The following is a 26,666-nucleotide window of genomic DNA, read 5'->3' as shown; positions in this document are numbered from 1 at the left end:
ATGCACGAAAACACCCAGAGATCTCTGTACCTTTGTACCTAGGGATTGGTTTAGCTCACTGGGCTAAATCACTGGCTTTTAAAGCAGACCAAGCAGGCCAGCAGCACGGTTCGATTCCCGTACCAGCCTCCCCGGACAGGCGCCGGAATGTGGCGACTAGGGGCTTTTCACAGTAACTTCATTGAAGCCTACTCGTCACAATAAGTGATTTTCATTTCATTTCATTTTTTTCACCTTGACATTCTGCAGTCGTTTTCCATCGGAATAATTCTCGGCTTTTTTTTATTCTTCCTGCCAAAGTGAACAACTTCACATTTTCCCACATTATATGCCATCTGCCAGATTTTTGCCCACTCACTCAGCCTCTCCATATCAATCTGCAAACTCGGTGGCCGGGATTCTCCGATCCCACGGCCAAGTTCTGATGCCGGATTCAAAAGTGGCGCGAGCGATTCTGCCATCAAAGGCCCTCCAGGCCCAAGCATTCACCCCTTCCTAGGAGGCTGGTATGGTGCCGGAGTGGTGTCCGCTGCTCCGGCGCTCGGAAGCAGGCGCGCCATGGTTTGTACGGGTCCGCGCATGCGCGCCACGGCCGGTGCGGGTCCCCACATGCACGTGTGTTGCCATCTCCGTGCCGGCCCCTGGGCAATATGGTGGGGCCCTACAGGGACCCAGCGCAGAGGAACATCGGTCTCCTGATCTAGGAGCGGTTTCAAGACCCGTGTATTGAGTCAGCTTCCACGTGGGGTTATTCCCTGTGGCTCAACTCAGTACCGAGAGGAACAAAACACCACAAACTGGACAAGATGGCTATTTAATCAAGCTTGTTATGTTACACAGAGAATAGACTGGATATCGACCAAGACCTGTTCTGCCGAACAAATACCCGAACACAGTACTTATACAACGTTCAAAAATCAATAGCCCACCCCAGTTGGACGTGATCCAATACCTGAAGCTGCTACTTTTAAACTTATCCAATAGAATTGCAAGCAGTGTTTAAACTTCACCCAATAGAATTGCAAGAAGCGCATGATTGCTCCTCATCCTGATAGCTGTGTGCAATCTCAGCAGCTTGCTGACCGTTTGTGAGAAACAGAACAACAGAACCAGTACCCTGAATTGTTTCACAAAGACAAGATGTCAGAAGTAATGTCCTTTTTGTCAAGTTAGCTATCCTAAACCCCATTTGATTACTTATTACTGCTATATCCTAAAAATACATGTTTAATGGTTAATAATGATTACTCAGTCCTACAACTCATCACAATCCTCAATAAAACAACTATTCTTGTGGCATGCTAACGATTCAGTTTTCAAGGTATCATCACTGAGCCCCCTTCAGCCCCCACGGAATTAGCCCGCCCGCCGATCGGTAGGCCCCGATCGCGGGCCTGGCCACCGTGGAGGCCCCCACCCCCCTGAGTCGGACTCTCCCCCCACCCCCCCTGAGTCGGACTCCCCCCCCCCCACCAGGACAGCCCCCGCAGCCAGAACTCCGAGGTCCCAGGTGGGACCATACGTAACCCACGGCGGTGGGACTCGGCCGAACTCAATGGGCACTCGACCCGTCGAGACGCGGAGAGTCGGCGGCAATCCCGCGATTGGCGCCGATTCTCCGGTCGCCGGAGAATCAGCGGCCCAGCGTCGGAGCAGCGTGACGCGATTCTCGCGCCCTCCCCTGGCAATTCTCTGACCCAGTGCGGGATCGGAGAATTTCGGCCCGTAAGTCTTCTTCACAACATACTTTCCTACCTATCTTCGTGCCGTTTACAAATGTAGTTACCAGGCCTCACTCCCCTCATCTGAGTCATTGATGTAAATTGTAAAATGTTGAGGCCCCAGCACAGACTCCTGCAGGACTCCACGTGTCACATCCTGCCGATTAGACAAAGACTCATTTATGTATAGTCTGTTTTCTGCCAACGAGCCAGCTCGCTGACAAGTTGGCGACTCCCAGTCCCTTCCCCCGCCCCTTGATTTTTTGAATTCTCATCCTCATTTTCAAAGCCCTCCCACTGCCCATGCTCCTCACACCTTCTGCAATCTCCTCCAGCGCCACAAACATCCAGGATCTCTGCTGCGCTCCACCAATTCTGGCCTCTCTCCATCATGCCTGATTTTAATCATCGGCAGCCCATGACCTCAGCAGCTCTGGGATTCCCTCCACTCCTGCGGCCCTGGGGGGGAGCCACATGCAGCCCACCTGGATTTGGGATGCAGCCCACCAGATGAGCTTTTGAACGTTGCCCACGCACAGTCTTGCCTCATTCTGCTGATTTCCGTCCATGTAAGTTGTTTTTCTATGGATGTGATTGAAGTAGAACGCAAGTAGAGAGGGAACGTCAACGAAGTTAACTGCATATTGCACACAAAGTCAGAGCGTAAATATGAATTTGTCTTTTACCATTTCAAGTTGATGACGGTTCTATTGACATATAAATAATTAAGTATTTTCTATAAGTCGTTATGAAATATTGTGCACCGATTAAACATATTTAAAGTTATTCATGTGGTGACCCACTGCCTTAAAATCTTTGGCCTCTTAGCCTAGTAGAATCATCATAGAATCCACAGTGCAGAAAGAGGCCATTCAGCCCATCGAGTCTGCGCCGGCCCTTGGAAAGATCACCCTACTTAAGCCCCACGTCTCCACCCTCTCCCCTTTATCCCCATAACCCCACCTAACCTTTTTGGACACTAAGGGGCAATTTAGCATGGCCACTCCACCTAACCTGCACATCTTTGGACTGTGGGTGGAAACCGGAGCACCCGGAGGAAACCCACGCAGACACAGGGAGAATGTGCAGACTCTGCACAGACAGTGACCCAAGCCCGGAATCGAACCTGGGACCCGTGAAGCAACTGTGCTAACCACTGTGCGACCGTGCTGCCCACCGGCTCCATAAGTGGCTCAGTGTCCCATTTTGTTTGAGAAACGCTCTTGAGGCGATTTATTACATGGGCCAGAAATGCAAGCTGTGTCCATCAGCTGTATTCCCAGTTGTGGAATACATTCACATCGGCGAATCCAGCTTTAAGTGATTGATGCAAGGAATCAAGCGGGCTCTGCATGGAATCACAGAGAAGAACTATGCAGAATGGGAAATCGCAAGGCGGTTGGATTTATGAAACCCGAGGCAGTGATGTTAGTCCCAGGGGAGAGTAGGAAGGCGTTTGTGGAAAGGGCCGAGGCGAGCCGCTGGGTGTGTCAGATTACTGGGACAACAAACAGTCAACGCTGCCGCTGCAAGGCTATCGGGTAACTGGGTTTATAAATACCCCGCCAGCAAGCTTAGCGATTGACCCCTGCAGCAAGCGGAGCTGTTAGTCAGACAGAGCGTGTGCCTGGGAGCTGTTGTCTTCATCCACAGAACTCCAGGCCGCCAGAGTGCAGGATGCCCCAGCCGGAGCCGGCCCCGTCACACAGGGACAGGGAGGCCATGTACACGCGGGGCGAGGAAGGGAAGAGGAAGGTTTACTGCCAGGAGCACGGCGAGGTGCTGAAGATGTACTGCATGGTGGACAGCACCCCCGTGTGCCCGCTGTGCATCGACACAGAGACTCACCGGGACCACAACTTCAACCCTATCACCGAGGCTGTCCAAATCGGCAAGGTAGGTCGGTGCTGGCTGTGATCAATGGTGCAGGATATCCAGCACACGAGGAGGTCACTCGGCCCATCGTGTGCGTGCCATCTAGCCTAATCCCATTTACCAGCTCTTGCTCAGTGGCTTTCTACATGATGGTCGTTCAAGTCCAGTTCCGTGGATGTTGAGGCAGGGGTTCCAGACACCTCCTAATTTGCAACTTAGGTGTCTGCTCCCTGGTTATAAGCCACTCAAACAAGAGGAGCTGTTCCATCTAATTCAAGATATCGAGACACCCTGTAATCTTATCAACTTCAATTCAATCAACCACAATTTGCTCTGTTAGAAGGAACTCAAACCAAGCCAATTCAATCTTTCCCCATGGTATCCTCGATATCTCTCTTCTATATGTTCACGAGTGCAACCTCATCATTTCTAAAGTGCAGTGCCCACAAATGCAGGGAACAGCTACCTCTGATATTTTTCCCAAACAATGTAGGGGATCGGAAGGCATAAATATTCCCTGATTATACAACCTCAGTGTCCATTCCCGGAATGCACAATACCAGTGGCATTCACTTAACACAATCCCAGTGACCATTTCCTGATTATACAATCCCAGCGACCATTCCTTTAACAATCCCAGTGACCATTTTCTGATTATACAGTCTCAGTGACCATTTCCTGGTTATACAATCTCAGTGACCATTCCCTTAACACAATCCCAGTGACCATTTCCTGATTATACAATCTCAGTGACCATTCCCTTAACACAATCCCAGTGACCATTTCCTGATTATACAATCCCAGTGACCATTTCCTGATTATACAATCCCAGCGACCATTCCTTTAACAATCCCAGTGACCATTTTCTGATTATACAGTCTCAGTGACCATTTCCTGATTATACAATCTCAGTGACCATTCCCTTAACACAATCCCAGTGACCATTTCCTGATTATACAATCTCAGTGACCATTTCCTGATTATGCAATCGCAGTGACCATTCCACAAACACACAATCCCAGTGTCCATCCATTTTGCACAATCCAAGTGACCATTCCACGAATGCACAATCCTAGTGACCATTCCCTTAACACAATCCCAGTGACCATCCATTGAATGCACAATCCCAGTGACCATTCCACGGTACACAATCCCAGTGACCATTCCACAAACACACAATCCCAGTGACCATCCATTTTGCACAATCCAAGTGACCATCCATTGAATGCACAATCCCAGTGACCATTCCACGGTACACAATCCCAGTGACCATTCCATGAATACACAATCCTAGTAAGAAGTCTTACAACACCAGGTTAAAGTCCAACAGGTGTGTTTCAAACACGAGCTTTTGGAGCTGCGCTCCAAAAGCTCGTGTTTGAAACAAACCTGTTGGACTTTAACCTGGTGTTGTAAGACTTCTTACTGTGCTCACCCCAGTCCGATACCGGCATCTCCACATCATGGGCTACAATCCCAATGATTATTTACTTAATCCCAGTCATTATTCATTCGATAGTCAATTTCTGATAATTCGATACACATTCCTAATGACCATTCCATGAATACACATTCCCAATGACCAGTGCCTTGATTCACAACCCCAGTGGCCCATTCCCAAAATACAAAATACCAGTGATCATTCCCGATACTTAATCCCAGTGACCTGATCATTTCCTGAATGCATTATTCCAGTGACCATTCCATCGATACTCAATCCCAGTGACCATTCCCTGAATACACAATCCCTGTTGCATTTTCTTAACACAATCCCAGTGACCATCCCATGAATTCACAATCCCAGTGACCATTCCCTTAACACATTCCCAGTGAACATTCCACGAATACTCAATCCCAGTGACCATTAAATCGATACTCAATCCCAGACATCATTCCCTGAATACACAATCCCAGTGTCCTGACCATTTCTTCAATTCACAATCCCAGTGACCATTCCCTGAATATATTTTCCCAGTGATCATCAGGTAACAGAGTGGTTATCACTGTTGCTTCACAGCGCCAGGGTTCCAGTATCGATTCCCAGCTTGAGTCACTGTCTGTGCGGAGTCTGCACGTTCTCCCTGTGTCTGCGTGGGTTTCCTCCGGGTGCTCCGGTTTCCTCCCACAAGCCCCGAAAGACGTGCTGGTTAAGTGAATTGGACATTCTTAATTCTTCTGTGTACCCGAACAGGCGAAGGAGCCGACTGGGGGATTTTCACAGTAACTTCATAGCAGTGTTAATGTAAGCCTACTTATGACACTAATAAATATTATTATTATTGGCTTCATACTTAATCCCAGTGACTATTTCATGAACATACAATCCCAGTGACCATTCCCTTAACACAATCCCAGTGACCATTCCCTGAATGCACAATCCCAGTGACCATTCCCTAACACATTCCCCGTGACCATTCCATGAATACACTCTCCCAGTGACCATTCCACGAATACACTATCTCAGTGACCATTCCCTGAATATACAATCTGTGACCATTCCGTGAATGCACAATCCCAGTGACCATTCCGTGAATGCACAATCCCAGTGACCATTCCCTGAATGCACAATCCCAGTGACCATTCCACGAATACACTATCTCAGTGACCATTCCCTGAATATACAATCCCAGTGACCATTCCGTGAATGCACAATCCCAGTGACCATTCCATGAATGCACAATCTCAGTGACCAATCCCTTAACACATTCCCAGTGACCATTCCATGAATGCACAATCTCAGTGACCAATCCCTTAACACATTCCCAGTGACCATTCCATGAATACACTCTCCCAGTGACCATTCCACGAATACACTATCTCAGTGACCATTCCACGAATACACAATCCCAGTGACTATCCCATGAATACACAATCCCAGTGACCATTCCATGAATACACAATCCCAGTGACCATTCCATGAATGCACAATCTCAGTGACCATTCTATGAATACACTCTCCCAGTGACCATTCCACGAATACACTATCTCAGTGACCATTCCACGAATACACAATCCCAGTGACTATCCCATGAATGCACAATCCCAGTGACCATTCCATGAATACACAATCCCAGTGACCATTCCATGAATGCACAATCTCAGTGACCATTCTATGAATGCACAATCCCAGTGACCATTCCATGAATACACAATCCCAGTGACCATTCCATGAATACACAATCCCAGTGACCATTCCATGAATTCACAATCTCAGTGACCATTCCATGAATACACAATCCCAGTGACCATTCCATGAATACACAATCTCAGTGACCAATGAATGCACAATCTCAGTGACCATTCCACGAATACACAATCCCAGTGACTATTCCATGAATGCACATTCCCAGTGACCATTCCGTGAATGCACAATGCTAGTGACCATTCCATAAATGCACAATCCTAGTGACCATTCCATGATTACACAATCTCAGTGACCATTCCATGAATACACAACCCTAGTGATGATTCCCTTGATACTTAATCCCAGTCATTATTCACTCTAATCAATTTCTGATAATTCCCTCGATACACAATCCCAGTGACCATTCCATGAATACACATTCCCAATGACCATTCCATGAATACACATTCCCAGTGACCATTCGCTTGATTCACAACCCCAGTGACCATTCCCTAAATACAAAATCCCAGTGATCATTCAATCGATACTCAATCCCAGTGACCATTCCCATGATTCACAACCCCAGTGACGTGATCATTTCCTGAATGCATTATCCCAGTGACCATTCCCTGTACTCAATCCCAGTGACCATTCCCTCGAAACTCAATCCCAGTGACCATTCCCTCGATTCATCCATCCTGTGTATCCGAACAGGCGAAGGAGCCGACTGGGGGATTTTCACAGTAACTTCATAGCAGTGTTAATGTAAGCCTAATTATGACACTAATAAAGATTATTATTATTGGCTTCACACTTAATCCCAGTGACTATTTCATGAATATATATTCCCAGTGCCATTCCCTCTATTCATAATCCCAGTGACCAATCCCTCGATACTCAACCGTCCCAAGTGACCTAACCTTTCCCTGAATACACTATCCCAGTGACCATTCCCTCGATTCACAATCCCAGTGACCATTCCCTCGATTCACAATCCCAGTGACCATTCCCTCGATACTCAATGCCAGTGATCATTCCCTTGATAGTCTATCCCAGTGACCATTCCCTCAATTCACAATCCCAGTGACCATTTCCTTGATAGTCTATCCCAGTGGCCATTTCCTTGATTCACAATCCCAGTGACCATTCCCTTAATAGTCTATCCAACTGGCCATTTCCTCGATGCGCAATCCCAGTGAGCGTTCCATCTATACTCAATATCAGTGACCATTCCCTGAATACACAATCCCAGTGACCATTCCCTCAATTCACAGTACCAGTGACCATTCCCTCGATTCTCAATCCCAGTGAGCATTTCATCTATACTCAATCCCAGTGACAATTCTCTCGAAACTCAATCCCAGTGACAATTCCCTGAATGCACAAACCCAGTGACCGTTCCATGGATACTCAATCCCAGTGACCATTCCCTCGATTCACAATCCAAGTGACCATTCCCTCAATAGTCTATCCCAGTGACCATTCCCTCGATTCACAATCCAAGTGACCATTCCCTCAATAGTCTATCCCAGTGACCATTCCCTTGATAGTCTATCCCAGTGACCATTCCCTCGATTCACAATCCCAATGACCATTCCCTCGATACTCAATCCCAGTGGCCATTCCCTCGAAACTCAATCTCAGTGACCATTCCCTTGATACTCAATCCCAGTGACCATTCCCTCAATACTCAATCCCAGTGACCATTCCCTCGATACTCAATCCCAGTGACCATTCCATTAATACTCAATCCCAGTGACCATTCCCTCGATTCACAATCCCAGTGACCATTCCCTCGATTCACAATCCCACTGACCATTCCCTCGATTCACAATCCCAGTGGCCATTCCCTCGAAACTCTATCCCAGAGACCTTCCCGGAATACTCAATCCCAGTCACCATTCCCTAAATACTCAATCCCCGTGACCATTCCCTCGAAACTCAATCCCAGTGACCATTCCCTCGATACTCGATCCCAGTGACCATTCCCTCAATGCTCAATCCCAGTTACCATTCCCTCGATGCTCAATCCCAGTGACCATTCCATTGATACTCAATCCCAGTGACCATTCCCTGAATACTCAATCCCAGTGACCATTCCCTGAATACTCAATCCCAGTGACCATTCCCTGAATACTCAATCCCAGTGACCATTCCCTGAATGCATTATCCCAGTGGCCATTCCCTCGATACTCAATCCCAGTGACCATTCCCTCGATACTCAATCCCAGTGACCATTCCCTCGATACTCAATCCCAGTGACCATTCCCTCGATACTCAATCCCAGTGGCCATTCCCTCGAAACTCAATCCCAGTGACCATTCCCTTGATACTCCCGCATCCCGAACAGGCGCCGGAATGTGGCGACTAGGGGCTTTTCACAGTAACTTCAGTGAAGACTACTCGTGACAATAAGCGATTTTCATTTCATTCCCTTGATACTCTATCCCATTGACCATTCCATTGATACTCAATCCCAGAGACCTTCCCGGAATACTCAATCCCAGTGACCATTCCCTCGAAACTCAATCCCAGTGACCATTCCCTTGATGCTCAATCCCAGAGACCTTCCTGGAATACTCAATCCCAGTGACCATTCCCTCGAAACTCAATCCCAGTGACCATTCCCTCGATACACAATCCCAGTGACCATTTCCTTGATGCTCAATCCCAGTCACCATTCCCTAAATACTCAATCCCAGAGGCCATTCCCTCGATTCTCAATCCCAGTGACCATTCCCTCGATTCACAATCCCAGTGACCATTTCCTCAATACTCAATCCCAGTGGCCATTCCCTCGAAACTCAATCTCAGTGACCATTCCCTTGATACTCAATCCCAGTGACCATTCCCTCAATACTCAATCCCAGTGACCATTCCCTCGATACTCAATCCCAGTGACCATTCCATTAATACTCAATCCCAGTGACCATTCCCTCGATTCACAATCCCAGTGACCATTCCCTCGATTCACAATCCCACTGACCATTCCCTCGATTCACAATCCCAGTGGCCATTCCCTCGAAACTCTATCCCAGAGACCTTCCCGGAATACTCAATCCCAGTCACCATTCCCTAAATACTCAATCCCAGTGGCCGTTCCCTCGAAACTCTATCCCAGAGACCTTCCCGGAATACTCAATCCCAGTCACCATTCCCTAAATACTCAATCCCCGTGACCATTCCCTCGAAACTCAATCCCAGTGACCATTCCCTCGATACTCGATCCCAGTGACCATTCCCTCAATGCTCAATCCCAGTTACCATTCCCTCGATGCTCAATCCCAGTGACCATTCCATTGATACTCAATCCCAGTGACCATTCCCTGAATACTCAATCCCAGTGACCATTCCCTGAATACTCAATCCCAGTGACCATTCCCTGAATACTCAATCCCAGTGACCATTCCCTGAATGCATTATCCCAGTGGCCATTCCCTCGATACTCAATCCCAGTGACCATTCCCTCGATACTCAATCCCAGTGACCATTCCCTCGATACTCAATCCCAGTGGCCATTCCCTCGAAACTCAATCCCAGTGACCATTCCCTTGATACTCCCGCATCCCGAACAGGCGCCAGAATGTGGCGACTAGGGGCTTTTCACAGTAACTTCAGTGAAGACTACTCGTGACAATAAGCGATTTTCATTTCATTCCCTTGATACTCTATCCCATTGACCATTCCATTGATACTCAATCCCAGAGACCTTCCCGGAATACTCAATCCCAGTGACCATTCCCTCGAAACTCAATCCCAGTGACCATTCCCTTGATGCTCAATCCCAGAGACCTTCCTGGAATACTCAATCCCAGTGACCATTCCCTCGAAACTCAATCCCAGTGACCATTCCCTCGATACACAATCCCAGTGACCATTTCCTTGATGCTCAATCCCAGTCACCATTCCCTAAATACTCAATCCCAGAGGCCATTCCCTCGATTCTCAATCCCAGTCACCATTCCCTCGAAACTCAATCCCAGTGACCATTCCATTAATACTCAATCCCAGAGACCATTCCCTCGAAACTCAATCCCAGTGACCATTCCCTTGATGCTCAATCCCAGAGACCTTCCCGGAATACTCAATCCCGGTGACCATTCCCTCGAAACTCAATCCCAGTGACCATTCCCTTGATGCTCAATCCCAGAGACCTTCCCGGAATACTCAATCCCACTGACCATTCCCTCGAAACTCAATCCCAGTGACCATTCCCTCGAAACTCAATCCCAGTGACCATTCCCTTGATACTCCCGCATCCCGAACAGGCGCCAGAATGTGGCGACTAGGGGCTTTTCACAGTAACTTCAGTGAAGACTACTCGTGACAATAAGCGATTTTCATTTCATTCCCTTGATACTCTATCCCATTGACCATTCCATTGATACTCAATCCCAGAGACCTTCCCGGAATACTCAATCCCAGTGACCATTCCCTCGAAACTCAATCCCAGTGACCATTCCCTTGATGCTCAATCCCAGAGACCTTCCTGGAATACTCAATCCCAGTGACCATTCCCTCGAAACTCAATCCCAGTGACCATTCCCTCGATACACAATCCCAGTGACCATTTCCTTGATGCTCAATCCCAGTCACCATTCCCTAAATACTCAATCCCAGAGGCCATTCCCTCGATTCTCAATCCCAGTCACCATTCCCTCGAAACTCAATCCCAGTGACCATTCCATTAATACTCAATCCCAGAGACCATTCCCTCGAAACTCAATCCCAGTGACCATTCCCTTGATGCTCAATCCCAGAGACCTTCCCGGAATACTCAATCCCGGTGACCATTCCCTCGAAACTCAATCCCAGTGACCATTCCCTTGATGCTCAATCCCAGAGACCTTCCCGGAATACTCAATCCCACTGACCATTCCCTCGAAACTCAATCCCAGTGACCATTCCATTGATACTCAATCCCAGAGACGTTCCCGGAATACTCAATCCCAGTCACCATTCCCTGAATACTCAATCCCAGAGACCATTCCCTCGCTACTTAATCCCAGTGACCATTCCCTGAATACTCAATCCCAGAGACCATTCCCTCAATACTTAATCCCAGTGACCATTCCCTGAATACTCAATCCCAGAGACCATTCCCTCGATACTTAATCCCAGTGACCATTCCCTGAATACTCAATCCCAGTGACCATTCCCTCGATACTCAATCCCAGTGACCATTCCCTCGATACTCAATCCCAGTGGCCATTCCCTCGAAACTCAATCCCAGTGACCATTCCCTTGATACTCCCGCATCCCGAACAGGCGCCAGAATGTGGCGACTAGGGGCTTTTCACAGTAACTTCAGTGAAGACTACTCGTGACAATAAGCGATTTTCATTTCATTCCCTTGATACTCTATCCCATTGACCATTCCATTGATACTCAATCCCAGAGACCTTCCCGGAATACTCAATCCCAGTGACCATTCCCTCGAAACTCAATCCCAGTGACCATTCCCTTGATGCTCAATCCCAGAGACCTTCCTGGAATACTCAATCCCAGTGACCATTCCCTCGAAACTCAATCCCAGTGACCATTCCCTCGATACACAATCCCAGTGACCATTTCCTTGATGCTCAATCCCAGTCACCATTCCCTAAATACTCAATCCCAGAGGCCATTCCCTCGATTCTCAATCCCAGTCACCATTCCCTCGAAACTCAATCCCAGTGACCATTCCATTAATACTCAATCCCAGAGACCATTCCCTCGAAACTCAATCCCAGTGACCATTCCCTGAATACTCAATCCCAGTGACCATTCCCTGAATGCATTATCCCAGTGGCCATTCCCTCGATACTCAATCCCAGTGACCATTCCCTCGATACTCAATCCCAGTGACCATTCCCTCGAATACTCAATCCCAGTGACCATTCCCTCGATACTCAATCCCAGTGGCCATTCCCTCGAAACTCAATCCCAGTGACCATTCCCTTGATACTCCCGCATCCCGAACAGGCGCCGGAATGTGGCGACTAGGGGCTTTTCACAGTAACTTCAGTGAAGACTACTCGTGACAATAAGCGATTTTCATTTCATTCCCTTGATACTCTATCCCATTGACCATTCCATTGATACTCAATCCCAGAGACCTTCCCGGAATACTCAATCCCAGTGACCATTCCCTCGAAACTCAATCCCAGTGACCATTCCCTTGATGCTCAATCCCAGAGACCTTCCTGGAATACTCAATCCCAGTGACCATTCCCTCGAAACTCAATCCCAGTGACCATTCCCTCGATACACAATCCCAGTGACCATTTCCTTGATGCTCAATCCCAGTCACCATTCCCTAAATACTCAATCCCAGAGGCCATTCCCTCGATTCTCAATCCCAGTGACCATTCCCTCGATTCACAATCCCAGTGACCATTTCCTCAATACTCAATCCCAGTGGCCATTCCCTCGAAACTCAATCTCAGTGACCATTCCCTTGATACTCAATCCCAGTGACCATTCCCTCAATACTCAATCCCAGTGACCATTCCCTCGATACTCAATCCCAGTGACCATTCCATTAATACTCAATCCCAGTGACCATTCCCTCGATTCACAATCCCAGTGACCATTCCCTCGATTCACAATCCCACTGACCATTCCCTCGATTCACAATCCCAGTGGCCATTCCCTCGAAACTCTATCCCAGAGACCTTCCCGGAATACTCAATCCCAGTCACCATTCCCTAAATACTCAATCCCAGTGGCCGTTCCCTCGAAACTCTATCCCAGAGACCTTCCCGGAATACTCAATCCCAGTCACCATTCCCTAAATACTCAATCCCCGTGACCATTCCCTCGAAACTCAATCCCAGTGACCATTCCCTCGATACTCGATCCCAGTGACCATTCCCTCAATGCTCAATCCCAGTTACCATTCCCTCGATGCTCAATCCCAGTGACCATTCCATTGATACTCAATCCCAGTGACCATTCCCTGAATACTCAATCCCAGTGACCATTCCCTGAATACTCAATCCCAGTGACCATTCCCTGAATACTCAATCCCAGTGACCATTCCCTGAATGCATTATCCCAGTGGCCATTCCCTCAATACTCAATCCCAGTGACCATTCCCTCGATACTCAATCCCAGTGACCATTCCCTCGATACTCAATCCCAGTGGCCATTCCCTCGAAACTCAATCCCAGTGACCATTCCCTTGATACTCCCGCATCCCGAACAGGCGCCAGAATGTGGCGACTAGGGGCTTTCACAGTAACTTCAGTGAAGACTACTCGTGACAATAAGCGATTTTCATTTCATTCCCTTGATACTCTATCCCATTGACCATTCCATTGATACTCAATCCCAGAGACCTTCCCGGAATACTCAATCCCAGTGACCATTCCCTCGAAACTCAATCCCAGTGACCATTCCCTTGATGCTCAACCCCAGAGACCTTCCTGGAATACTCAATCCCAGTGACCATTCCCTCGATACACAATCCCAGTGACCATTTCCTTGATGCTCAATCCCAGTCACCATTCCCTAAATACTCAATCCCAGAGGCCATTCCCTCGATTCTCAATCCCAGTCACCATTCCCTCGAAACTCAATCCCAGTGACCATTCCATTAATACTCAATCCCAGAGACCATTCCCTCGAAACTCAATCCCAGTGACCATTCCCTTGATGCTCAATCCCAGAGACCTTCCCGGAATACTCAATCCCGGTGACCATTCCCTCGAAACTCAATCCCAGTGACCATTCCCTTGATGCTCAATCCCAGAGACCTTCCCGGAATACTCAATCCCACTGACCATTCCCTCGAAACTCAATCCCAGTGACCATTCCATTGATACTCAATCCCAGAGACCTTCCCGGAATACTCAATCCCAGTCACCATTCCCTGAATACTCAATCCCAGAGACCATTCCCTCGCTACTTAATCCCAGTGACCATTCCCTGAATACTCAATCCCAGAGACCATTCCCTCAATACTTAATCCCAGTGACCATTCCCTGAATACTCAATCCCAGAGACCATTCCCTCGATACTTAATCCCAGTGACCATTCCCTGAATACTCAATCCCAGTGACCATTGCCTCGATACTTAATCCCAGAGACCATTCCCTCGATACTTAATCCGAGTGACCATTCCCTGAATACTCAATCCCAGTGACCATTGCCTCGATACACAATTGGCTGAATTTCACTGTCCCTAGTTTAATGGCCTATTTGGTCAAGCAGGGATCGTGCTCCAGCCACGCTATTTAGCGCATTTATGCATGGTGTGGTTCCAGGTGAGGGCAATGTCGGATATCATTGCGTTGTTCAAAATGGTCATACATCTTCAGTACTCTCTCAAAGCTCATGCACAAGTTACCAGAAGTTGCCTAACACTGGCAGCACGGTAGCATTGTGGTTAGCACAATTGCTTCACAGCTCCAGGGTCGCAGGTTCGATTCCCGGCTTGGATCACTATCTGTGCGGTGTCTGCACGTTCTCCCAGTGTGTGCGTGGGTTTCCTCCGGGTGCTCCAGTTTCCTCCCACAGTCCAAAGATGTGCAGGTTAGGTGGATTGGCTCTGCTAAATTGCCCTTAGTGTTCAAAATTGCCCTCAGTATTGGATGGGGTTACTGGGTTATGGGGATAGGGTGGAGGTGTGCGGTTGGGAAGGGTTCTCTTTCCAAGAGCCGGTGCAGACTCGATGGGCCGAATGTCCTCCTTCTGCACTGTGGATTCTATAAATTCTATGAAAATAAGTTCCTGTGGGAGATTGCGACTCAAGAGGAGAGAAGGAAACTTTTATTCAACGATTCTGACTTGGAAATATATCGGCTGCTCCTTCACTGTCGCTGGGTCAAAATCCTGGAACTCCCTCCCTAACAGCACAGTGGGTGGACCTATGCCACAGGGACTGCAGCGGTTCAAGAAGGTGTCTCACCACCACCTTCCGAAGGGGGCAATTAGGGATGGACAATAACTGCTGGCCAAGCCAGCGACGTTCACGCATCATTTATGATTAAAACAAGCTTTATTTGTGTTTACAGAATGAACTTAGATCCTCTTTGAACACACTGAAGGAGAGGAAGGCAGTATTCACTGGGATTATGTACAAACAAGAAAAGAAGATTTCAGCTCTCAACGTGAGTCTCCAATGTACCTTTCCAGAATTACTTTGAAATGAGCTTTGAGTTCATCAAAATAAATGATGTTTGTGCTGGGCACCGGAAGTTACTATCAAACTCTCCCAGGACAGGTACAACATGGTGTTAGAGACAGAGTAAAGCCCTCTCTACACTGCCCCCATCAAACACCCCCAGGACAGGTACAGCACAGGGTTAGAGACAGAGTAAAGCTCCCTCTACACTGCCCCCATCAAACACCCCCAGGGCAGGTACAGCACAGGGTTAGAGACAGAGTAAAGCTCCCTCTACACTGTCCCCATCAAACACCCCCAGGACAGGTACAGCACAGGGTTAGAGACAGAGTAAAGCCCTCTCTACACTGCCCCCATCAAACACCCCCAGGGCAGGTACAGCACAGGGTTAGAGACAGAGTAAAGCTCCCACTTCACTGTCCCCATCAAACACTCCTAGGATAGGTGTGGTGCCGATCAGGGGAAAGGTGTTTCGTCAGCTTGATCCTACACACTAGCTGTCAATCTTCTATTCTCACCCATGCCCTGTCTGAGGGGTGAGCAACCTGCTCCAGCAGGGTGACTAAATCACAGGCTACCCTGTCATGCCGACCAAGGCTGACAACAACCCTAAAGAAGAAGAATTTTGTATGTCGGGCTCATAAGGACATTGGGTTGACTGCTCGCGTTATTTTACACAGGATAAGCAGAAAGGGATGTCCATCTCGGTCATCTGTTTTCAATGTGAACGTATGTCTAGGATGTGAAAGGTCAGTGTTTGACCCACAATGGCTCACAGTCCCAGAGGTGAAAGGTCCATGTCTGACCCCTGACACTGCCCATTCCCAGAGCTCAATGTCTGACCCACAAAGCCACCCAGCCTGAGACGCGAGAGGTCAATTTCTGCCGCGTGATGTATCCTAACCCAGAAATAAAAGGTTAGCGCCCGTCTTAAGCGTGCGACCGGCCCTCGCTCCTCCATCGCTCTCCAGTGTCCGACACCCTCTCCGCTGCTGAGTTCACCCCTTTGCTTCCACAGGGGACGATCGAGGGTCTGATGCACCACGTCTCGGAGGAGTTTGCTAGGATGCGGCAATTCCTGGACGAGAGGGAGCGAGGCCTGAAGAAGGAGCTGGCCGAGCACACACGCAGCCTGCTGCGGCCCTTGGAAGAAAACCTGCGCGGTATCCAGCGGGCGCTGATCTCCATACAGAAGGACATCATATACTGCCAGACCGCTGCCAATCAACATGACAGCCTGCAGTTCCTACAGGTAACGGGAGGGTAGGGGGCGCTGACACTGGCCAGACATATTCCTGGAGCTGTTATTAGAGGAGCTCTTTCTTGGGGCAGTAGAGTGGGGTGGGGGAGGAGGATAATGCTGGGCGGGATAGCTCTTCGATATCTTTAGAATAAAAGAACACACACAGTTCTTTGATACCCCATTGTTGAATTTCTCCCTCCATTGCTTCTAGCAGCTTCCGGGGCTGAATGTTCTAGGGCAGCTTCATTTCGAGGCCTAATTTCGGTGATCGAACGGAAAATTCCAGTTGGCCTCGATTCCCGCCCGCCCCCCCAGAGACGTCAGGGATCACAGCCTTTCGGGCAATTCCATTCCCAGTTTCTGAGAGTCCAAACACAGCCTGGAATAAAATGGGTCACCACCCCGTTCGCTTCATATCAGAAATTATAGGTTAAAATTATCCCCCCACCCATCCCTCCTGCCCCAGCCCTCTCTTTGCACAGTATCAGGATACACCTGTTCGTTTGATGTCTTGCTTGCCAAGTTCCTCGTTAGTTAGAACAGCTGCGGGTTTTTCTGAAAAGCGTCCCCCCCCAATGGTAGAAGCTATCTGATATTTAAGTCTGTTTTCAATCTCTTATTATTGGCAGTTACCATTCTTTGAAAGCAGTCCATCTTCCTCAAGCCATGATGTGGAGATGCCGGCGTTGGACTGGGGTGAGCACAGTAAGAAGTCTTACAACACCAGGTTAAAGTCCAACAGGTTTGTTTCAAACACGAGCTTTCGGAGCACGGCTCCTTCTTCAGATTCACCTGAAGAAGGAGCCGTGCTCCGAAAGCTCGTGTTTGAAACAAACCTGTTGGACTTTAACCTGGTGTTGTAAGACTTCTTACCATCTTCCTCAAGGCAGTTGTGCAGCCATAACAAGATTCGTCCACCCCCTCAATCAGGGGCTCGAAGATGTTTGGGTCAAGTTCCCATAGTCCTTTGCTCAATTGGTGCCCCAATACGATGGCCCATCCCTTGCTGGATCCCAAGATGCCCCCACTCTTTCCCTTCTTGTGATGATGAACTTTCGGAAATTAGTAGGGAAAAAATTGAATTTTTTTTTTAAACAAATGATCTTCAGGACATCATGCTTGCCGCTCTTTCTAAAATACCTCTGCCCGAGGGGAACTCTTCCCCCTGGGATCTTTCCCCACTCTGTGCCCCCTGATTGATCAACCAAGACAGGTTACTCTGCTGAAGATCAACCAAGACAGGTTACTCTGCTGAAAGGGACAAACGCCACACCCCCACAATCTGGTTTCCGTCACCTCGACAGCAACGCAGGACGTCTGCCATTGGCTGCCCCCCCACTTTTAATCCTGTTGTGCTCTTTCACTAGGGAGTTGCCCTGTTAAAGCAGGGGTTTTGCTTCCGTCCCTTTGCCCACCTCGCTCATCCTGGGAGATCGCTGGCATTACAGCGACTGGTGCGCCTGCCGTACTTAATCTCCCTCAAGAATGAGCATCCAAAAAAAACTGTCTGGGAACCTCCACAGACACCAGTGACCATGCCAGCAGTAATCCTGGCTGGAGATGCAACAGAGGCCTCTACTCATCTGCTGCTGAAACCTTTATCTCCACATTTTGTTACCTCCAGACTCGACTATAGCCCATTCCTTCCTGGCCGGCCTATCCCGTGATATCCTCCATTAATCTGAGATCATCCAAACCTCAGCTGCCCATGTCTTAGCTCGCTCCAAATCCCATTCACCAATCACCCCATCCCCACCACCCCAATCCCACAGTGGGGAGGCAGTGATGTAGCGGTATTGTCACTGGACTAGTAATCCAGAGATCGGAGCTCACGCTCTGGGGACCTGGGTTCAAATCCCACCACGGCTGGATGACAATGAAACCATTAACAGTTATTGTAAGAATACCCAACTGCTTCAACAATACCCTTCAGGGAAGGGAATATATTGTCCTGACCAGGTCTGTCCTAGATCCACAGCAACGTGGTTGATACATAAATGCTCTCAGGGATGGACAATAAATGCTGGCCCAGCCAGCCATGCCCTCAATCCGTGAACAAATTTTAAAAACATACACAGGCTCCCAGTTGAACAATTCAATATTAATTCCCAAACTCCCATCACTGTGATCTCCTCCAGCCCCACACAGTCGGAGATACCCAGAGGGCATAGGAGCAGGATTAAGCCTTGGAGCCTGCTTCAATTTTCAGTAAGATCGCAGCTTATTTGGTTGGGGTCTCAGTTCCACATCTGCCCTACTGTCTATTTAAAATATGGCTGATGTGGGCCTTGAAAAGATTCAATGACCCAACCCCCACCGCTTGCTGGGCAAGCAAAGCCCACAAAAATCAATGGACACTTTGAGAGAAAACAATTCTCCTCATCTCAGCCTCGTATTCGTAAATTCTGTCCCCTGGTTCTGACCTCTCCCGCGAGTGGGAAAATCCTTACGGTATCCCAAGGGAGAGGTGCCTGAAAGAGCATCAGGATCAGATTCAGTTCTTACATTCAAAAAGGAATTGGACTTCAAAAGGAAACAATTTGCAAGGCTCTGGAGGGTAGAGGAGGGGAGTGAGATTAATTGAGCACCTCTTTCAAAGAGTGTTCAAAGATTTCCGATTGAAGATGGGCAGCACGGTAGCATGGTGGTTAGCATAAATGCTTCACAGCTCCAGGGTCCCAGGTTCGATTCCCGGCTGGGTCACTGTCTGTGCGGAGTCTGCACGTCCTCCCCGTGTGTGCGTGGGTTTCCTCCGGGTGCTCCGGTTTCCTCCCACAGTCCAAAGATGTGCGGGTTAGGTGGATTGGCCATGCTAAATTGCCCGTAGTGTCCTAAAAAAAAAGTAAGGTTAAGGGGGGGGGTTGTTGGGTATGGGTGGATACGTGGGTTTGAGTAGGGTGATTATTGCTCGGCACAACATCGAGGGCCGAAGGGCCTGTTCTGTGCTGTAATGTTCTATGTTCTAATGAAAACGCCAGACGCTGTAGGTTTATTCGAGGGCTTTCTGTGCTGCAGTGATTGCTGCATTGTTTCCTCACTCTCTGGCTGGATAAAAGTGATAGAATCCCAACGGATCCCACCATTAGGTGGACTGAGAAACACAAAGACCAGCACAGTATAAAACAGACCCCCAGAACACCTGTCCACCACAAGGCACCACGAGTGTACTGGAATATTCCCCACTTGCCTGGATGAGTGCAACTCCAACAACACTCAAGAAGCTCAACACCATCCAGGACAAAGCAGCCCCGCTTGATTGGTACCCCTTCTACAAACATTCACTCCCTCCACTCCCTCCGCACAGCCGTGTGTACCGTCTACAAGATGCACTGCAGGAACGCACCAAGGCTCCTTAGGCAACACCTTCCAAACCTATGACCACGACCATCCAGAAGGACAAAAGCAGCAGATACCCAGGGACCACCACCAGTTGGAGACTCCCCTCCGAGTCACTCACCAACCTGACTTGAAAATTTATCGCCGTTCATTCACTATCGCTGGGTCAAAATCCCTTCCTAACAGCACAGTGGGTGTACCTACACCCCGGGGACTGCAGAGGTTCAGGAAGTCGGCTCACCAGCACCTACTAAAGGGACAATTAGGAAGAGGCAATAAATGTTGAGCTAGCCAGGGACGCCCACATTCCGTGAAGCAACTTGATTGAAAACAGAGCGATGCAGGGAATGCCATTGAGAGAACAAAGAGGGGAGTGGAAAAGGATGCGCTAATCTGACAGGACCAAACAGACTAGGCCTCATCACAGATGCAGGCTTTGCCAGATTGAGTTTTCAGCCTGACAGTCCGAGCATTCTGCCTGTTTTCCATCAGCTAAAATTGCTGAATTTCCTGAACCTTTTGCCACTGCGACCCCATTTTAATACCTCAGACCTCCTGCGGGGGGGGGGGGGGGGGGGGGGGATTTTGTGTTTGAGCTCCTGTCCGCAGCAGGAGGGGAGGGGTGTTATCGGTCTGAAGTTCAGTCTGGTGAGAAATGTTGGAACTGTGGGATAAAAAAGTAAAACAAACCCCTAGCTTTTCACAGGCTCTCTGTTCTTGCAGCAGAAATGGGGCCTCAAAGAGCTGTCCTTAAGGCCAGGCCCACCTGTAGTAAAAACAAAAGGAAGGATTTAAAGGGACCTCGCAGCTGTGTAAGCAATCCAGTTGGAGCTCCACGGCAGCCATTTTTCTGCCTCGGAGGTCACATCAGGACCCCAAAATCTCATCCCACTCCAGGGTGGGGAGATGGAAGGTGGGAGGCGAGGCTCACGGTTTGGGAAACCCCAGTAACAATGATTCAATTGCCATCATTTAACTTCCAAAAACATCTGACATTTGGTTTTTCCTCTCGTTTTTTTTTTAAATAAAGGAGATCAACTGGCTGAGGGAGAGGTACGTAATTGCATTCATCGCATGTCTTAGAATAGCGTTGCCGCATACCAGGCGGCCCATCATGCAGTTGCTGGCTAGCTCAATGGACAAGTCATCCCTTGCTGAGGTGACCACATTCCCCACTCTCCCACCCCCCCTCCCTCCCTTCCTTCACCCCCCCCTCCCTTCACCCCCCTCCTTCCCTTCACCCCCCTCCCTCCATCCCTTCACCCCCCCTCCCTCCCTCCCTTCACCCCCCCCTCCCTCCCTCCCTTCACCCCCCCTCCCTCCCTTCACCCCACCTCCCCCCGATCAACACAACCTCCTCTCCCCGCTGCCTCCCGTAGATCGCTGCATGTCTCGGCAACACCACCTGCATGGACAAAGGGAAAATGAGGTCCAACGTCCCTCGCTCAGCTCCACTGCTGTGGCTGATTCTAATCCCCTCCACAGTTAATAACTCACCTTCTGTATTTCTACTGTGCCCAGGCCCAATGAGGAGATTAAACTCCCTTCCGTGCTGTCCGCCAAGCCGTGCATGGGCCTATTTAAAGGGCCTCTCCAGTACCGGGTGTGGAAGGAGATGAGGAACATCATAATCCCAGGTAAACGATTCAACCAGTGGAGAGAAAAAAAATGATGCAGCCACCGACAATCGGAGATAAAGTACTACCGAGTTGATTAATACCTTTAACTCCACACTCATCGATACTGAAGCCCTCAAGTCTGCCATACCGGTCGGACAATTCCTGGGAATTAAATTTCCCAAACCGGTTTCAATTTATCGGCAGAAGATTAAAGCTGTGTTGCCCTGGGGTCATCCCAGGAAACGGATTGCTTTATCGACCCCTCTTATCACATTTTGATTTGCTGTTTGATAAGATGCTCTTTGTTATTTTTGGTCAGTGCCCCTACCAGGAGCGGCCCCTTTAAATTTATCTCCGAGTTTGTTTCCTTTATTCTATTGAGTTGATTCAACCCTAAAATACATCATCCCAGGGAACGCTTAAACTTATGCAGAGGTTAGAATTAGTCTAACTTGAACTCTCACGCTCAAAGAGGCAGTAGGTGTAAATAGAGAAACTCTAAAGTGAATGTTGATGGTTATGTTTGGCCTTCGGTTACGTAGTCAAGGTCAGGTGGAATTCAATGGTTGGTATAATGGAGGAGGTCCAAGGGGCCGAATTGCGTCCTCCTGCTCCTCGAGGCTCTCCAATAGGCTTAACAGGCTTCCTCTCTTCTTTGCCACAGTCCCCGCACCCCTGACCCTTGACCCGAACACCGCCAACCCCTGGCTTGTCCTGCTGGAGGACATGACCAGCGTCGGGGTCAATGAAACGTGGCAGGAGGTCTCCGACGATCCTCGCAGATTTGATTCCTCACCCTGCGTCCTGGCCTGCCAGGGATTCGAGGCAGGCAAGCATTACTGGGAGGTGGAGGTGCGGAGCAAGACAGAGTGGGTGGTCGGCGTGGCGAGGGAGTCGGCCCAGCGGAAGGGGGACATCACTCTATCGCCGCAAGACGGCTACTGGGCCATGTGGCTGAGGAACGGCAGCAACTACCGGGCCCTGACCTCGCCCCCCACCCGGCTGGCCCTGGCATCCCACCCTGGCAAAGTCGGTGTTTACCTGGACCACGAGCGGGGCCAGGTGTCCTTCTACGACGCAGACCGGATGTCCCATCTGTACACGTTCGCCGCCACTTTTGCCGAGAAGCTTTATCCGTTCTTCAGTCCAGGGCTGAGGGACGGGCGGAGGAATTCGGCCCCGGTCACCATCCATCAGCTCAAGCTATAGACCTGGGCCGACTTGACGCACATTTGGCCTCAAAGGGTTGCTGAGGGGTCATCCAATGGGCAAGAAAGGATCTGCTGGTGCACCACACCCTTCAACTTCTCAGACTATCCCCTAAGTGTCAATGCAATGCATTGCTGTCGCAATGTGGGGAAAAAGGGCGGCCAATTTCTACACAGGAAGATCCCACAAACAGCAACCCACGCGTGCGTTTGTGTTTTGAGAGTGATGTTGGGTTGAAGAATTTCGTAGACGCGATGCCCCCAAGTGCTTTCCCAAAAAGCGACAATCCTTTGCTGAAGTGCAGTCATTGTTGTCAGCTAGGAAACCCTGCTGTCAATTTGTGCACAGCAAGATCCCACAGACACCAACATGAGCGTCAACCTTTGCTTCAGCGACGTTGGTTGAAAAAGAAATTACATTGATTCAGAGCCCGTGACATTCCAAAGCGCTTTCCCAGTCAATGAAATCCTTCCTCGAAGTGTAGTCCCTGTGGCGAGGTATAGGGGACACCCATCACAACTTGTGCACAGCACAAATCCATAATCAGCAATGGAGTCATGACCAGATAACCCGTGGGAGGTTTTTTGTGTGTGCTGGAGATGCCGGTCGAGGGATAGCCATTCACCTGGGCGGCTCCTCATTCATCAGGGGACAATCGTAGGCCAAGGTGAACTGGATACACACAATCCGGAAAAGGAATAGCTGCAGGTTCGGAATGGCGGATGACTGAGAAGTACAGATGGAGCGAGTGTCTGCAGATCCACAAAGGTATCTCGGCACCTAGATAAGATGCTCAAGGAATAGAAAACGGAAAATGCTGGAAAAACTCAGTCGGTCAGGCAGCGTCTGTGGAGAGAGAAGGAAACGGAGTTAAAGTTTCCAGTCTGATACAAGTTTAATGTGTCTCTTCTTCAGAACTCAAGTCATATGGGACTGGAAATGTTAACTCTGTTTTCTCTCTCTCTGTCTCTCGCTCTCTCTCCACACACACTGCCTGACCCACTGAGCTTTGCCAACATTTTCTGTCTGTTTATTTCAGATCTCCAGCAGCTGCAGTATCCTGCTTTTAGTTCCTTGGTTAAGAAGGATTGTGGGATACCTTCCTCGATCACAGTAGCACAGTGGTTAGCCCTGTTGCTTCACAGCTCCAGGGTCCCAGGTTCGATTCCCGGCTTGGGTCACCGTCTGTGCGGAGTCTGCACGTTCTCACTGTGTCTGTGTGGGTTTCCTCCGGGTGCTCCGGTTTCCCTCCCTCAAGTCCCGAAAGACGTGCTGTTAGGTGAATCGGAAATTCTAAATTCTCCATGTGTATCCGAACAGGCGCCGGAGTGTGGCGACTCGGGGCTTTTCACAGTAACTTCATTGCAGTGTTAATGTAAGCCTACTTGCGACAATAAAGATTATCATCTAAGGCAGACGATACGAGAGCAGCTCAAACTGTACAAAACACTGGCTGTGCCACAACCAGAGTACTGCTCACCGCATCTGTTTCAAATATTCACCCAGAGTATCTGAAGTGAGCCATCAATGGTCATGTTGTCGGTTATTGGGGTTTGGACAATGTTTACCACATATTTGCCGCTAAAATCTGTTCTATAAAATACAGCTGAAAAGTTTTGTACTCTGGCTTCCCGCTTTGTTTGTGGTTTCCATGGCAATTCGATAATTAAACGAGAACGTGGTTGAGTCAGTGTGTGTGTGTGTGTCTGGCTTTGATCTTGTCACCAAGTTACGGAAACAAGGAACATGCATTCCTACGGCACCTGTCACGTCCTCAGGAGAGCCCATGGCACTTCACAGGCGCCGGAGTAACACCCGAACCTTTTTCGCTGGTCAAGAATCGTAGCAGCTGTTGTGCACATGACAGGATCCCACCCACATCTCGGAGATACATGACTATATTCAAGGTATCGCATACCCACATGAACATATATAGATCAAGAGCAGGAATAGGCCATTCGGCCTCCCTGCCCACTGAACAAGTGGTCACTGAGCACTTTGTGCCCGATTGCTTCTTTGTCGAGTTGTCCAATTTGATCCCAATTCCCCCTCTCCCGCCCCTGATCTTTTCCCACACATTTTTCCGCTTTGAGGATTTATCCAATTTTCATCCGAACGTTAATCTGCTTCCACTGCCCTTTTAGGCAGCATAGAACATACAATGCAGAAAGGGGCCATTTGGCCCATCGAGTCTGCACTGACCCACTTAAGCCCTGACTTCTACCCTATCCCCGTAACCCAATGACCCCCTCCTAATTGTTTTGGTCACTAAGGGCAATTTAGCATGGCCAATCCACCTAACCTGCACATCTTTGGACTGCTGGGAGGAAACCGGAGCACCCGGAGGAAATCCACGCAGACACGGGGAGAACGTGCAGACTCCGCACAGACAGTGCCCCAGCGGGGAATCGTACTTGGCGCTGTGAAGCCGCAGTGCTTTTCACTTGTGCTACCGTGCTGTCCATATGCATATTCCAGATCACAAAAGCTCACGGTGCAAACAAACAGATTCTCCCATCTTCCCCTCTCTGTGTTGTCCATTGTCTTCAATTTTCAACATCCTGGACGTTACCGTTGACCAGAAACTGAACTGAACCAACTATATAAATACTTAGCTGCCAGAGCAAGTCAGAGGGTAGGAATCCTGCAGTGAGTAACTCACCTCCTGACTCCCCAAAGCCTGTCCACCATCTATAGGGCACGTCAGGAGTGTAATGGAATGCTCCTGACATGCCTGAATGAGTGCAGCTCCAACAACACTCAAGAAACTCAACACCATCCAGGACAAAGTAGCCAAGGCATGATTGGTCATAGATCATAGAATTTACAGTGCAGAAGGAGGCCATTCGGCCCATCGAGTCTGCACTGGCTCTTGGAAAGAGCACCCTACCCAAGGTCAACACCTCCACCCTATCCCCATAACCCAGTAACCCCACCCAACACTAAGGGCAATTTTGGACACTAAGGGCAATTTATCACAGCCAATCCACCTAACCTGCACATCTTTGGACTGTGGGAGTAAACCGGAGCACCCGGAGGAAACCCACGCACACACGGGGAGGATGTGCTGACTCCGCACAGACAGTGACCCAAGCCGAAATCGAACCTGGGACCCTGGAGCTGTGAAGCAGTTGTGCTATTCACAATGCTACCGTGCACCCCTTCCACAAACATTCACTCCCTCCACCACCAATGAACAGTGACAGCCGTGTGTACCATCTATAAGTTGCACTGCAGGAACTCACCAAGGTTCCTTAGACAGCACCTTCCAAACCCACAACTGCTACCATCGAGAAGGGCAAGAGTGGCAGGTGCAAGGGAACACCACAACCTGGATGTTCCCTCCAAATGGGTGGCACAGTGGTTAACAGCACCAGGACTCGGGTTCAATTCATCATCCTGACTTGGAAATATAATCAGCCGTTCCTTC

At 49.1% G+C, this 26,666-nt stretch overlaps 1 protein-coding gene across 1 annotated transcript; it reads left to right on the top strand.

Moving 5' to 3' along the window:
* Positions 1-3,009: 3,009 nt before the first annotated feature.
* On the top strand, positions 3,010-24,926 carry LOC119976474 (nuclear factor 7, ovary-like). Its single transcript, XM_038817013.1, has 6 exons — positions 3,010-3,617; positions 15,720-15,815; positions 16,848-17,081; positions 21,439-21,461; positions 21,930-22,045; positions 22,692-24,926. The coding sequence occupies exons 1-6, from the start codon at positions 3,399-3,401 to the stop codon at positions 23,234-23,236; spliced, it is 1,233 nt and encodes a 410-aa protein (XP_038672941.1). The 5' UTR covers positions 3,010-3,398; the 3' UTR covers positions 23,237-24,926.
* Positions 24,927-26,666: the final 1,740 nt, after the last annotated feature.

The sequence above is a fragment of the Scyliorhinus canicula genome, chromosome 13, assembly GCF_902713615.1.
Source record: "Scyliorhinus canicula chromosome 13, sScyCan1.1, whole genome shotgun sequence".
NCBI classification, from domain to species: domain Eukaryota; kingdom Metazoa; phylum Chordata; class Chondrichthyes; order Carcharhiniformes; family Scyliorhinidae; genus Scyliorhinus; species Scyliorhinus canicula.
Note: the sequence above shows the minus strand (reverse complement) of the source record. Positions and strands in the feature narration are given on the sequence as shown.